Source organism: Saccopteryx leptura, chromosome 1 (genome assembly GCF_036850995.1).
Source record: "Saccopteryx leptura isolate mSacLep1 chromosome 1, mSacLep1_pri_phased_curated, whole genome shotgun sequence".
In the NCBI taxonomy this organism is placed as follows: domain Eukaryota; kingdom Metazoa; phylum Chordata; class Mammalia; order Chiroptera; family Emballonuridae; genus Saccopteryx; species Saccopteryx leptura.
Genome location: NC_089503.1, coordinates 312560450 through 312575842, shown reverse-complemented (window position 1 = coordinate 312575842; position 15393 = coordinate 312560450). Strand labels below are relative to the sequence as shown.

The 15393-nt window shown below is 48.2% G+C and overlaps 1 protein-coding gene across 1 annotated transcript; it reads right to left on the bottom strand.

The window, feature by feature from the left end:
* Positions 1 to 1393: 1393 nt before the first annotated feature.
* Positions 1394 to 3758, bottom strand: MCHR1 (melanin concentrating hormone receptor 1). Its single transcript, XM_066361274.1, has 2 exons — positions 3662 to 3758; positions 1394 to 2381 (listed from the first exon to the last, which is right to left on the bottom strand). Exons 1-2 carry the CDS (start codon positions 3741 to 3743, stop codon positions 1414 to 1416), a joined length of 1050 nt encoding a protein of 349 aa, XP_066217371.1. The 5' UTR covers positions 3744 to 3758; the 3' UTR covers positions 1394 to 1413.
* Positions 3759 to 15393: the final 11635 nt, after the last annotated feature.

Here is a 15393-nt window from a genome sequence, read left to right as displayed (position 1 = left end):
CAGATCCCCTGTTTTCTGTTTCCTAAAATGTAGCCTGGACCAAGATCTAGATTCCAAAGCCAAGTGATCCCTTTTTCCTTTTTGCCACCTTCCTTCACCCCTCACCCAAGCCCAAGAAGTTATACAAGAGCAGCCGGAGAGATGTGGGTGGAGATTATCCTTTATTCGTTTTTATTTCAGAGAGGAAGGAACAGAACACAAAAATGGTGCCAACACACCAGGCATCGGAATGACCCCTGCACATGCAGGGCACTGACGGGCGTTCTCTCTGGATCTGGTGATTAACAAATGTGCCCCATGATGACAATGTGCCCATAGCTGCACAAACCCCCTTGTTTCTCCCTATTTCTTTTTTTATTTCAAGACCCCACCCACCTCAGTTAGCTTTGTCATTCTCAGTTGGCTTTCCTAGCAAATTGGGCTTTATCTCCTGTAGGTTCAACACTACTCCCCCCCCCCCCCCAGATAATAAACATGCATCCCCTAGAGAGACAGGGAAATTGACAGGATGCTGGAACAGGGAGAGAGGGCATGCTTCATTTCTCATCATCCTCCAGCTTGGGAGGAAGACTGCCTTCCATCCTACCAATGAGACGGAAAGGGCTTGGGGGCCGCACCACCTTCCCTATCTCCCCAAGGCCCGTGTCATTCTGTGCGGCCCCCTGCTCACACCCTGGTCCTGCCTGATTTTAAACAAACCTCTTCTCTTGGGAAAAAGACATTTGGGAGCTAGCCGATGCAGGAATCTACTGAACATGTAAATCAAAATTTTCTTTGTGCTCAGTTTCTGTTCAACCCAAAGGTCCCATCCCACTCTCTCAACGGAGTTTCTGATGCTTGAAGCCCCCCACCCGGCTTGGAGCCTTCCCAGCAATTGTGGGCCCTGTGGCAGGTGTTTGGTGGCAGCAACCCCTCACCACCCAGTCTCCCTGCATTCTTTCCAGAGCGGTCTTGGGTTTGTTTTTTTTTTGTTTTTTGTTTTTGTATTTTTCTGAAGCTGGAAATGGGGAGACAGTCAGACAGACTCCCGCATGCGCCCCACCGGGATCCACCCGGCACGCCCACCAGGGGGCAATGCTCTGCCCCTCCTGGGCGTCGCTCTGTTGTGACCAGAGCCACTCTAGCGCCTGGAGCAGAGGCCAGGGAGCCATCCCCAGCGCCCGGGCCATCTTTGCTCCAATGGAGCTTCGCTGCGGGAGGGGAAGAGAGAGACAGAGAGGAAGGAGAGGGGGAGGGGTGGAGAAGCAGATGGGCGCTTCTCCTGTGTGCCCTAGCTGGGAATCGAACCTGGGACTTCACACCAGGCCGATGCTCTACCACTGAGCCAACCGGTCTTGGGTTTTTATCAACATCTCTCCCCATGGTCTGTTGTGGTGTCCTGACTTGGTGGTGCCCAGGGTGGCAGGGGAAGTGTCAGGTGCCCTTGCTTTCTGTCCTCTCCTCATCATTGCTAACAGCCCGAAGCTGTCCCTGGGCCGCAGGCTTCACCGACAGGACTAAGCGTTTGCGGAAAGTCTCGCAGAGCACGATGTACACAAAGGGGTTGAGGCAGCTGTTGGCATAGCCCAAGCTGATGGCCGCATTGTAAAGGTAGACAAAGGTGAGCGTCGGGCGACTGATGGACAGCTGGGTCAGCTGTAGCACGTAGTAGGGCGCCCAGCACACAAAGAAGACAAGACAGATGGCAATGGCCGTGCGGGTCACCCTCTTTGTCCGCAGCCGGATGCTGCGTTGAGAGGCAGGAGCCACGGAGGACGTCATGCGCTGCAGGATCCTCACATATGCGGCCGTGATGACCACAAAGGGCAAGGCAAAGGCCAAGAAAAACTGATACAAGGTGAACCAGTAGAGGTCAGTGTCCGGGTTGGGTAGGCGGATGCCACAGCCCACGGTGCCCCCCTGGAAGGGGATGAGCCTGGCGTAGAGCCACACGGGGGTGATGCTGATAAAGGAGAGGGCCCACAGGAGGCAGATCACCAAGGTGGCCACAGAAGGCTTCCGGAACTTGGTGGAGGAGATGGGGTGGACAGTGGCCAGGTAGCGGTCTATAGCCATGGCAGTCAGAATGTAGGTGCTGGTGAACTGACTGTTGGCGTCCATGGCTGTGATGAGGGTGCACATGGTCTCTCCAAAGTGCCAGACACCATTGCCCATGAGCTGGTGGATCATGAAGGGCATGCCCAGAAGGAAGAGGAGGTCCACTACTGAGAGGTTGATGATGAAGATGTCTGGGACATTGCTGCACCAGTGCAGCTTGGACTTCTTTACCACTGCGAAGATGACTGTGGAGTTCCCCACGATACCCAAGAGGCAGATGGTGCCAAACACTGAAGGCATGATGATGTTGATGTAGGAGACACTCCCTGAGCGAGGAGGCGGCCCTGGGGACCAAAGGGGCAAGTGTTAATCACTAGACATGGACTCTGCTCTTAAACGGCTGACATCCTACTGGCACTCTTGGCCTCCAGTGACACTTCAGTTTACCTCTTCATCCTCCCTGCCATTCCAGAAAGGGTCCACCATTCATCCGGAATTCTTTCCTACCATTCTCCCTCCCCACACTGCTGCTAGCCAAGCCTGTCCCCTTGCCCTCCTCCACCAGTTCCCTGGTCAATCCCACTGGGTTCTAATGTACCACTTGTTAGTCAAAGGACCCAGTCCATTGCCTATTGCATTGTTTCCAAAGACACAGAGTCAACAAGCACAGCTGTCTGCAGAGAATTAGTCTGTGGGCTTCACCAGAAAACCGCATTTAAATAGCCAGAAGGACATGAAAGTGTGTGTGTGTGTGTGTGTGTGTGTGTGTGTGTATGTGTGTGCACGTGGGCGCGTGCATGTACTTTCTCTTTTCCTATTTGCAGCTCTGATCATTTCATTTTGGAAATTGCTGGTTGGAGCTGTGCACTGATTCCTGGACGTCTCTGTGGGCAACTGTCTTGTGAAAGCTTCTGCCAGTCAGGCCCGCAGCCCACCCCTCTTCTATGTTCTTATCAGGATTTCCTTGGCCCTACGGCTTCTGAGCCTGGGCTTCCCAGGGAGCAGAAACTGAAGCTGTGTGTTGCAGCTCAGCCACTTGAGAATTTTCTTCACACAAACCTTTCCTCTTTTTCCTTCTTTCCCTTCTCCCTCAAAGCTAGAATTCCAAGGCATCTCCGCTCTGGAAATGTCAGGCAGCTTCAGTCATCAGGAAAGTTAATCCCTGTGAATTACCCCTTCTCACAGCCTTTTCCAGAGTGAGGGGGGCAGTCAGGATGGTTCAAATCCCTGAACTGTAAGTAGTTGGAGTAAAAAACCAAGAGGGTTGGTGAATGAGGGAGCCCCCAGTTGCCTCCCCACATTCTATCCTCCAGCTTCTCTTGCTAGCTTTTCCAGCCTGCAATTTTTCCTGCAAAGCGTATTTGGAACTCATTAGCAAGCCTTCACCTCCACTGGCCACCATCCCTTGCCACTTCAGAACTTGCCTTTACTCCAGCCCCTCCTGCCCCTGCCTGCCCCACCCCCTTCTCTCCTTCCCCTCGAAGCAAAGCAGACTGCAGATCTTGTCCTCCAAGAACTGTAATAAACTTTCCCAGGCAGTTTGGCTCAGAGGTGAAATCTTCCCATTTACCACCCCCAGCGCTGAGGAAGGAGGCTCCACTCCAACACCCCTCAACCCACTCACCTGCCGAGGTAAGGTTATCCGGGCCATCCGAGGTGTTGCTGGCGTTAGGACCAGTGGGCAGCTGCAAGGCGTCCAGGTCCATCCTGCCAGTGCCTGTCGCCTGCTGGCCCGCCCGCCCACGCAGGCTGCGGCAGCCTCCAGCGCGTGCCCGCCCTGTCCTGGGGCACAAGCCCTGCCCTCCGGAAGGGGGTCTTCCTGGGCAGCCTGGCAGCCTCTGCTGCCTTCAAGTCCCACTGCTCTTCCCACTCCCTCCTTCCCGGTTCCCACTGACATCACCTAGATACATTAACATTCAGAGGCAGATGAACATTAACCTCTTCAGTCCCGCGATGCAGCTCCCACTTCTGACTGTCTGCAGAGCCAGCGTCCCTGGAGCATCCTGAGGGAACGAGTCAGGCAATCCCAGCAGGGAGGGGCTTCCTTCCCACTGGCTCAGGGCTGGGTCTCCTGTGCTCACACCGGTGCTACTCGCCTCATGTGAGGTGTCTGCAAAGGCCAATGGGCTGCCTCCCACTGGAGGAAAGACAGAGCTGGGCCTGTCCCCCTAACCCCAGGTCAAGGTGTCTGAGCCATCTGGAGTGGACAGTATGACTGTTCGCAGAGCTTGGGAATGGAAGGCTTGGATTACAGCACGCTTGCCCCACAGGCCTGCATGCATCCGGAGCCCCTTCCTAGAACCCCCATGGATTCCAGCAGTCTTGCTGGTGAGACTGCCAGTGTCCTTTGGAAGCCGAGAAGATGCTGGCTGCTGAGTCTTTGGCTCTCAAAGGTGACTTAGGGTGCTCCATGCTGATGATGGCCAGAATCTCAAGGACCAGGAGGGGATAAACTCCTGTCTGCACAAGATCAGCATGGACTAAACTCACAGCAGTTTTATTTTTCTAAATGCTCTGAGTTCCTTGGGGTTCTTACCTGGAATTCCTTGAGACAAATTTCAGAGATCATCAACCAGGAGCAGCCTTAGAGGGCAAAGCATGGAGTGAATTCTCTGCAGAGGCATCCAGTGGCTCTCCTCCAGGATCCCTCACAGCCAAGAGTTGTCACTGCCAGTCAGGAGCTGGGGTTCAAGGTAACCACGGTCAGATCTCCACACATTTCTTCAATCTTCTTTATTTATTTGCTTCATCTGACAAATATTCATTTAGCACTTACTACTTGCCAAACACTGTTCTAGGTTCTGTAGTGAAAAAAACAACAACCCAATAAAGTCCTGTAGGGCCCATCCTCATGGAGATTACATTCAAACTGAAGAGGAGACAGAAAACATGCCAAAATATGAAAAAGACAAATTATGGCCCTGGCTAGATGGCTGAATCGCTTGGTTCGTTAGAGCAACATCTGGATATGCAAAAGTTGCAGGTTCGATCTACAGTCAGGGCACATACAGTAACAGATTGATGTTCCCGTGTTACGCTTTCTCTCTCTTTTTCCTTTCTCTTTAAAAACAATAAATAATTTTCTTTAAAAAAGAAGAAAAAGACAAGTTATAATGTTGGTGATCAATGCTATAAAAAACTTAAAGCAGAGTGAGGGCCCAGGGAATAGCCAGGAGGTGGAGGTTGCTATTTTACATGGAAAGGCCTCTTTGAGAAGTGTTTTATTTTGTTTTAATTGTTTTTAAGACTTTATTTATTCATTTAGAGAGAGAGAGAAAGCAAGGTGGGGGGAGGGAGCAGGAAGCATCAACTTCCATATGTGCTTTAACCGGGCAAGCCCAGGGTTTAGAACCGCCAACCTCAGCATCCCAGGTCGGTGTTTTATCCACTGCGCCACAACAGGTCAGGCCCTGAGAGGTATTTTGAGAAGAATCCTGAAGGAAGTGAAGAGCATGTTTGGAAATATCTGGAGGAAGAGTATTCTAGGCAACAGATATAGCCAGTGCATAGGCCCTGAGGTAGGAGTATGCTGGGTGTCTCTGACGATAAACCAGTGTGGCTATAGGAGAGCAAAGAAAAAATTAACAAGAGATGACATCAGAGAGGAAGGGTGGGTTCTGTCAGGCATTGTCAGTCATTGTAAGGACTTCGGCTTTTCCTCTAGGGGAAATGGGAGTCACTGGAGGGTTTTCAGCTGAGGAGGTATATGATCACATGTTTAAGATCAGTCTGCTTCCTGACAACAATAAAAACTAATTGAAAAATATACTTTAGCTTGGGTTCCTTTAAAAACAGATGCTGAGACAAAGACTTATGTCCACATGGCTTTTCTGAGAGATGACACAAAGAGCAGGCATGAGGGAGCAGGGGCAATGAGACAGCAAAGGAGAAAAGTTAACATAAAGGTTCATTGTCAGTGTTCCTGCTGTGGGCAGCAGAAGCTTGAGTTTACCAGGCTCCTTAAAGAGCACAGACTATTCCTCAGAATCATTTCCTCAGTTACCCTATTCTCCAGTGGTTGAAGGTTGCCCCTGGGGTGTTAAGTTGGCACATCTGGGTGCCTGGGTGGAGCAGGCTTTGATCGGATCGCATCAAGATTCAATGGGTAGCTTACAAGAGAGGCAAGAGGCTGTCAGCACCAGTGAATGTTGTGCTAGAGCTCAGAGGCCTCTGGCAGCATTGAAATCCAGAGCAGAAGGCAAACAGACACAAAATGCACACTTGTGGCAAGACATGATTGGCACAAGAGCTTACCCACAACCACCTGCTGCTCCTGGAGCTGAAGTAAGAGGTGGCTGAGGGAAATGTGACACAGGCCACCAGAAACATCCAGAATAGAAAACTATTGCAATTATCCAATTGAAAGATGATGGGAGGTGGGGCTAGAGAGAAATGGTGGGTTTCTATACATTATGTGGAGACCAGAGGATCTGCTGAAGAATTGGATGAGAAATGTATGAGAGAAAAAGGCACCAGAGATAATTCCCAAGTTTTGGGCCCAAGCAACTGAAAGAATGGAGTTGTCACTTACTGAGATAGGGAAGTCTGTGGGAGGCGGAGATTTAGAGGAGAAATGAAGAGTTCTGTTTTGGATATGTGACATTTGAGATGCCTATCAACACCTGAGTGGAAATGTGTAGTAGTTGGATATGAGTTAGAAGTTCAAGAGAGAGGTCATGCCTGGAGACATTAAGTTAAATTGATGACACTGGATGAGCTTGTCTAGGGAGTGAGAGTGAGTTGTAAGGACTTAGACCAGGGCCATTCCAGAGTTGACATGTTTGGAAAATGAGCCTCATGGCCCACTATTTCCTCCTCATCCACCTGACATAGTTTCCTCATATCCATCCATTCAGCCATCCATTCATCCAGCCAGCCAGCCATCCTTCCAACAAGTCATTCTTGAGCCCCTGCTATCTACCAGGCACTGTGCTTGGCTCTGTAGATATAGGGAATAAAAACAAGTGCTGGACATCAAGTAGCTTACACTAAAGTGGGAGAGGTAGGTAATAACAAGCAAGTTAATAAATAAAGAAGATGTCCTATTTAAGATTTAGAGCCAGACAAGTCCAGGTAACTTAATCGTGCAAGGATTTAGGTGTTTATGAAAGCACAGCTCCAGAATTATGCCACCCCTGCCATCATCTGCACTCTGCCTGGATAGAGGAATTTAAACCACAACAGTGAGTGCAGCAAGGTAGGCTTTAGCTTCCCAACCTTTGCATGCTAGATGGGGGCTGGAAGGGTGACCACGGAGCCACAGTGTCAACCACACAAGCTGATTACTCCTTGTCTTAAGGGTCACCAAGGGAACCAATGAGGGGATGGGAGTGACTGGGATCCTTTAGAGAGGAGAGTTAGGATGTCCTCTTTGAGGAAGTGTTCAGATGGAATCCTCAGCATCCATTTCACTACAGATGATTAATTTAAACTAATCACAGCAATCTCATTTCCCTTGCCAGTGACTGTTTTAGAAATGCCCATGTCTAATGGATGCCCACATACACATCTTCAAATCCTGTTGTTCTTTTCTAGTTTATATTCCATCTATTGTTCAATGACCCACTCTACACAGTCCTCCATTGAGTTCTGTGATACTCAGGCACAGTGCTGTGTCTCAGGCCTGCACCATGTGCCTTTTACCCTTTGTCCTGGGTCCTCTCCATTGCCATCACAACTTAGAATGTGGGAACCCACGAAATGTTCATATGTGAGCAACTTACAGGTGCAGGGCGAGTTAGTACTCCTTAGGGGAACCTTTTACCAATGAGGGATGAAGCCACAGAAAGATGCTTTTCCCTTTGTTCCTCAGGGCACTTCTCATATTACTTCTCAGTGGTCCCATGGGATAGAGCCATTGGTCACTGGTAGTGGCGGCCAACTCAAAATCATTACTCCCAGCTTCTCTGCTTTGCTCCTTTATCCTCACTCATGAGTTCTAGAATTGCACATCCCAGTAAATGACCCAAACACACCTTTGGCTCTGTTTCCTGGGAACCCAAAGCTAAGGTAGCGTGTGATCCATTCCTCCCAACAACAGGAAAGGGGAGTAGTATTGGGATGGCAGGCAGTTGGCAAAGTTTTCTTTGTTCTTACAAAGAGGACACAGGAAAAGCTGTTCGTCTTGGCCTCCTCTGAACTTACTTGTGTCTGAGCCTGATGATGTGATGCCTGGAACACTTCAGCCATTTCTCTTACTTGCAGCAGGTGAAAATCTCCTCGCTGATTGAGTCAGGAGGACACAGAACACGCTCGAATGGAAAAGTGGAGGAGCTTTTAGTAAAGGGCCTATTTTCCACGGTTGAGGCACAGTTAAGGGAAATGAGAAGGATGGTGTGGCTGGGCCCTGGTGAGGCCGCTCTACAGCCTGAGGACCAAGAGGAAGGGCGCTGTCTCAGGAGCTGTAGCCTTAGGAGAAGGAGGCTGCCAATCCGTAGCAACCTGGCAGGGAAGGAGCCAGAAAGAAATAAGCTGACCTCACTCTCATCTTGCCTTCTGGTCTCTGCTTGCTGGTGCTGTCCAGGGGCCCAGAGCAGGGTGGGTAAAGGTGGAAAGTGGATTTCAAAGGTGCAAATAGAAAATCAGCCCACTAAGCCCAGGGGACGCAGTTAAGCTGAGACGAGGTATTTAATGTATATCATTTTGTTATTAATCCTTGAAACAACTAGGTATTTAAGGATCCTCCTTTGATAGGTTCAGTTGTCTGGGAGCAGAGGCTGGAACGGAGAGAGGCATGTAAAACGTTTATTATGGAGTAAACTCCGGGAAAGGAGGAAGGGACATGCATTGGGAAAGGGGAGGGGCCATAGATAGTGGCATAGGCCTGGCAAGGGCTCTACAGCCATGTGGACACAGCAGTGCAGCATTGGGGGGAACAGTAAGGCCCTTGTCTACCTGCCCAATAGGTGGCCAGAAGCCACTCGAAGAGTATGAGTCCAGCTGGAAAGCTGAGGCCAAGCCTGAAGGGACCAGGCTGTCAGTTGAACCACAGTCCTTGCAGCTGAACAGCAAGTCCTTTCTTGCCTGACCAGGCGGTGGCGCAGTGGATAGAGTGTCGGACTGGGATGCGGAGGACCCAGGTTTGAGACCCTGAGGTCGCCAGCTTGAGCGCAGGCTCATCTGGTTTGAGCGAAGCTCACTGGCTTGGACCCAAGGTCACTGGCTCAAGCAAGGGGTTACTCAGTCTGCTGTAGCCCCATGGTCAAGGCACATATGAGAAAGCAATCAATGAACAACTAGGGTGTTGCAATGAAAAACTGATGATTAATGCTTCTCATCTCTCTCCGTTCCTGTCTGTCTGTCCCTATCTATCCCTCTCTCTGACTCTCTCTCTGTCTCTGTGTAAAAAAAAAAAAAAAAAAAAAAGTCCTTTCTTGAAGAGAAATCAGTGGTGCATCAGCACCTTGGCTGCAGCGTGGTCCCTGCAGTTACAGGAGGAACCAGGCCACCAACTCGTGGTTTACTTTCTTTCTCTACACAAAGGGCTAATGATGCAGCTCAAAGGTTTTGGGTGAATGTGCAGAGACTACATAACAGGCTGTTCCTGGCTTTGCAAAGAGACATGTGGAGAGCCACCATGCAGCATCCTCCCTAGCAGATGTTCCCAGTTTTGACTATCCCCATTCTTCTCCCATTGAACATGGTGCAAGCAAGATAGTCCAGCCTATTCCTGCAGGCCACAGCTTACCGCAAAGCCAGGTGCTGAGATTCAGAGCTTTACAGTCAATATCACCGACCCCTCCCCACCCCACAAAGCCATGCTGTCAGCAAGCTCTTCCTGAGAATGGAATCTTTGACTTACTCTCCTCCAAACCATCTGGCTCTTGCTCTGTGGCTTAGCCTTGACCAGCAGGGTCATGAGGAAGACCAAACCTATATAAAACAATAAACCTTCCCCCCCCCCCCAGCCATGTGCCCTCATGTACCACTCACCAGGCCTCCCCAAGGGTTTGGTGTAGCTCCCTGACTCTCAGCTTTTGATATCTACCTGTCCTATAATTTTCAGGACTTGGCTGCTACCTCCACATTTTTTTGTTTGTGTTTTTAAATTTTTATGTATTGGTTGATTTTAGACAGAGAGAGAGGGGAGGGAGAGAGAGAGAGAAAGAGAGAGAGAGAGAGATTTGTTGTCTTCTACTTATTTATGCATTTATTGGTTGTCTCCCTTATGTGCCCTGACTGGAGATTGAACCTGCAACCTTGGCATATCAAGATGATGCTCCAACCAACTGAGCTATCAGGCCAGGGCTGTCTCTATGTTTTGAAGGCTCACTGGAGGGTCAGTGTTTCAGATTCCTACTTGTACCTCTCACTACTGCCTTGCCTCTTCCACTACATCCTCCACCAAACAGCAGGAGTATTCTTAAGACAAATCTCATCATCCTACGCCACTGTTGAAAACACGTTAGGAGTTTCCAGTGGCTTTCTAAATAAAGTTAATTTAATAACTTACCAGAATGTACTGGACATGGCATTTTTATTATTACCCAGAAGGTGACACCCCAGAAAACCCAGGCCTTGACTAATTTTTTGGGAGTAGAAGTACCAGCACCTCTAAACAGCCCCAGGTGGGAGTGGCTGGTAGGAGAGCAACAGTTGTAGAGGATTTTCTTATTTAAATGGATTGTGCAGACCCTAGGGCTGCAGAAATCAAGTACCAGCTTTGAATTTCCAGAGGAAAGTGAGCATTGTTATTATAATAAGCAGGGCCAGTGGAGTTACCAGGATGTCTAACCTGCAGAGACTGATGTGGCTAGTTGATCATGGAGTCTCTAAACCAAAACATATGAGCTGCCTACCCGCTAAATTTCTACTTGATTTTGTAGATCTGAAAAAAAAACAACACTTCAGGTCTGGTAAACATAGGTCTGACTTTAGCCACAATGAGTGACAGCACAGTCCCTGCACAGATCCCAAGCCTGACTGAGTCACTAATCTGAATCCTGAAAAGAAGTGGAAGCTAGCCCTGGCCAGATAGCTCAGTTGGTTAGAGCATCATCCCAAAGTGCAGAGATTGCCAGTTTGATCCCTGGTCAGGGCACATACAGGAACAGATCTATGTTCCTCTCTCTCTCTCTCTCTCTCTCTCTCTCTCTCTCTCTATCTCTTTCCCTCTCTCTCCCTATCTCACTAAAATCAATGGATAAAAATTTGAAAAGAAAAAAAAAAGTGGAAGCTGGGTAGTACTCTCAAGAAAGGGATGTAATAACATGGTAAATATATACAGTCAACCCTTAGTATCCACAAGGGATGGTTCCAGGAGCCCTGCAGATAGCATAATTGAAGGATGCTCAAGTCCCTTATGTAAAATAGTGAAGAACAATGCACACAGTTGGCCCTCCATATCTGTAGATTTGCAACTATGGTTTGAAAATACTGCTTTGATCTGCAGTTGGTTCAATCCTCTAATGTGAACCCTGGGCATCTAGAGGGGAGACAGTATGTTTATTGAAAACTATCTGTGTACAGAACTAAGCAGTTCAAACCCATGTTGTTCAAGGGTCAACTGTATTGTGAATCTGCCTCCAGCCTTCTCCAGAGGAACCTGAGGCCATCTCTCAGGGTAACTATGCACGATGAAAAGATGAATATTCAGACCTTCTGGTGATCGCTAGGCAATGGCTCTGGCTAATAGGAATTCCCGAGGACCCAAAACTCTGCTGGTCTCTACTGGTCAGAGTGGGAGTTCATGTAGGTCAAACAATAAATGGAGTTTGAAGAGAATGACTTCACAATGGGCCCTGTGGATCTTCAGACCTATTTATCTACCTGCTCTGATAGATAGCCAGGTCTGGCAGAATTACTGTATTGGCTCTTGGACTGGCAGAGTAAGGGGTATGATGATGAGAAGAGTCAAATAGAAACCCCTCATGACCAGGTGATAAATCAACAGCAACACTGAACCCCTCTGGAGAGTTGGAGAGATTAATAATGTCACCAAGGTCTGACCAGGTGGTGGCGCAGTAGACAGAGCATTGGACTATGACGTGGAGGACTCAGGTTCGAAACCCTGAGGTTGCCGGCTTGAGCATGGGATTATAGAAGTGACCTCATGGTCGCTAGCTTGCAGCCCAAATATCATTGGCTTGAAGCCTAAGGTCTCTGGCTTGAGCCCAAGGTCACTGCCTTGAGCAAGGGGTCACTTGCTCTGCTGTAGTCCCTGGGTCAAGGCACATATGCGAAAGCAATCTTGCAAAAAACAAAATAAAATAAAAGGCACTGGCAGGTTGGTTCAGTGGCAGAGTGTCGGCCTGGTGTATGGATGTCCCAGGTTTAATTTCTGATCAGGGCACACAGGAGAAATGACCATCTGCTTCTCCACCCTTCCCCCTCTCCCTTCTCTGTATCTCTCTCTTCCCTTCCTGCAGCCAAGGCTCCATTGGAGCAAGTTGGCCAGGGGCTGAGGATGGCTCCATGGCCTCCGCCTCAGGCACTAGAATGGCTTTGGTTGCAACAGAGCATTGCCCCTTAGTGGGCTTGCTGGGTGGATCCCGGTCAGGCTTATGTGGGAGTCTGTCTCTCTGACTCCCCGCTTCTCACTTCAGAAAAATAAAAAATAAAAAAACACAAAAAAACTCATCAAGGCCTTCAAAGAGACAGAAGTGGTGACTTTATCACATTTCTACCCCACTCTTAGTTTGGCCAGTGGAGAAGGCAGATGGGCCTGAGACAATGACAGTGGGTTACCATAAACCTCATTACATGGTGACTCCAATAGCAGCCACTATTTTTTCTTTATTCCAAGAAGCAGAGGAGACTAGAAACCCCGGCTGTATTTGCAAGGGTCATCAGTGCCCCTTGCTATCTTGCATTAGGACTTGATTATCTCTTTTGACAGCTCTTTAGTTCTCAAACTTGGAGCACGACATCATTACACAAACATTATGTTAGTGCACTAGGTTGATGACATCATGTTGCTAGGGCCTGGAGGGCCGAAAGGATTGGGTGCCTAAGATATGATATAAGTGTTGTGAAAATATAGGCCTGACATCTCGGGAAAGGCTTTGGGGTTCACTATTCTGAACATGTAATCAGTTTTCCTCCAAAGAAAAGAACAGCTTACATAACATCCCCTACCATAACAGAGGCACTCCCAGAGACACACAACTGGAAAGGGGGCAACAATTCCCCAGAGGAAGGAGGAGCAGTGTGGTGCCAGGATCGCAAAACCAAGGGGAGGCCCTGACTGGGTAGCTCGGTTGGTTGGAGCATTGTCCCAATATGCCCATAAACTGAATGAATAAATAAAATATAGTCTATCTATACAATGGAATATTTTTCAGCCATAAAAAAAAAAAATGAAGTAGCCTGACCTGTGGTGGCGCAGTAGATAAAGCGTCGACCTGGAAATGCTGAGGTCGCCGGTTCGAAACCCTGGGTTTGCCTGGTCAAGGCACATATGGGAGTTGATGCTTCCAGCTCCTCCCCCCTTCTCTCTCTCTGTCTCTCCTCTCTCTCTCTCTCTCTCCTTCTCCTCTCTAAAATGAATTAAAAAAAACTTAAAAAAAAATAAATGAAGTACTGGTATATGCTACAACATGGATGAACCTTGGAATCATTAAGCTAGAAGAAAGAAGCCAGACATTCAAAGAACACATATCTTATGATTCTATCTATATGAAATGCTCAGAATAGGCAAATCTACAGAAGTACAAGGTAGATTAGTGAATGCCTAGTTCTAGAAGGAAGGTAGGGGTGGGGTAAAGGTAGTGATTGCTAATGAGTGAGAGTCCTTTCATGGAGTGATGAAAATATTCTGACATTTATTGTGTGATAGTTTCACCACTCTGTGAATATAATAAAATAATCAGCTCTGGCCAGATAGCTCGGTTGGTTGGAGCAGCGTCTGGAAGCACAGAGGTTGCTGGTTAGATCCCTGGTCAGGGCACATACAGGAACACCATTGATGCCTCTGTTGTGGTAGGGGATGTTATGTAAGCTGTTCTTTTCTTTGGAGGGAAACTGATGACATGTTCAGAACAGTGAACCCCAAAGTCTTTCCCGAGATGTCAGGCCTATATTTTCACAACACTTATATCACACCTAAGGCACCCAATCTTTCTCTCCTCCTTCCTGTCTTGCTGAAATTAATAAATAAAAAAATTTAAAAGATACATTAAAAATCATTTAATTGTATACTTTAAAAGGCTATGCTTTTTGATATGTGAATTATAACTCAAAAAACCTGTTTTTAAAAGGCAGTGTGGGGAGATAGAGATAGGAAGCATTGAGAAATGCACAGTCTACTCTCCAGTCCTTCCAGTCCGCAGGGCACACATCTTCCTTCTGTCTTCCTTTTTGCCCTGCCTCCTGGGAAGCTCATCTAACTACATGTTGCCAACCATTCGCAGGATCTTGGGGCTGCCCATTGGGAGCCACCTGGAACACTCTTTGCTGAAAGGGACTTCCTGGAAATATCTCTGACATCTGAACTGCAGCGTGAAGTTGTGTTTCTGCTGAGTTTGCTGACGATGTTGGCATCAGCAACATGGGTGAGTTTACACCTTGGCTCTGCTGCTGACTTGCTGTGTCATCCAGTACGTCCCCCACCTGCTCGGTGCCTAATGGTAACTGGAGTAAAACGAGCCTTCCTTGAGGTTCTCATTATTTTTGTTTGTTTTTGAGGCACACTTATAGTAACTAACATTTGTGCAGACATTTTATACACATGCTTTATCTCAGCTGACCCCATGAGACAGATATGATCTGCAGTGACAGATGTGGAAACGGTGGCTAAGAGAGTGGGGTGACTTTTCCAGAGCCCTCGGCTGGCACAGTCGAGCTTTTCTGATGGCAAAGTCTGCATTCGTCCCTCTCCGCAGGGTTCCCTTGTGATGACATTTTCTTTCTATTTCCAAAATGCCCACTCAAGAAAACAAGTTTCAGTTAAAGCACCATCCCATATGCCAAAGTTGTGGGTTCAACCCCTGGTCAGTTCATATACAAGAATCAATCACTGAATGGTCTCTCTCTCTCTCTCTAAAAATTACAAAATAAAAAGTTTCATTTGGTCTCAACCCCTGTGTTTGCAGCCCTTGGAAATGGCTCCTCTCCGGCCATCCCTCTTTGGCCATTCACCTGCTGGTGGCCTCTTCCCTGCTTCAGTTCTGGAGCATCTGGGTCCCGATTTCACCCAACCGCACAGGGCTGTGACAGTGGGTAAATGTTTGCAGAAAGGACTGGTGTGGGGCAGAATAAGAATCCAGTTCTTTTTAGAAGAACTTTAATTCCCCCCCTTTTTTTATTAAGGCACACAGGACTATTCATGATTTGGCCTCTGCCCACCACCCACTATGCCCACCCCATGCCCAGTGTTATACTTAAATATCTCAATGTGTCCAGAAAGCACTGCAAGCT

What these genes read in the sequence shown, in the direction of transcription:
- MCHR1 (XM_066361274.1), bottom strand. Translation starts at nt 3,743, where the DNA reads ATGGACCTGGACGCCTTGCAGCTGCCCACTGGTCCTAACGCCAGCAAC. An exon ending in GGATAACCTTACCTCGGCAG is followed by an intron (nt 2,382 to 3,661) that starts GTGAGTGGGTTG and finishes TTTGGTCCCCAG; the next exon opens with GGCCGCCTCCTCGCTCAGGG.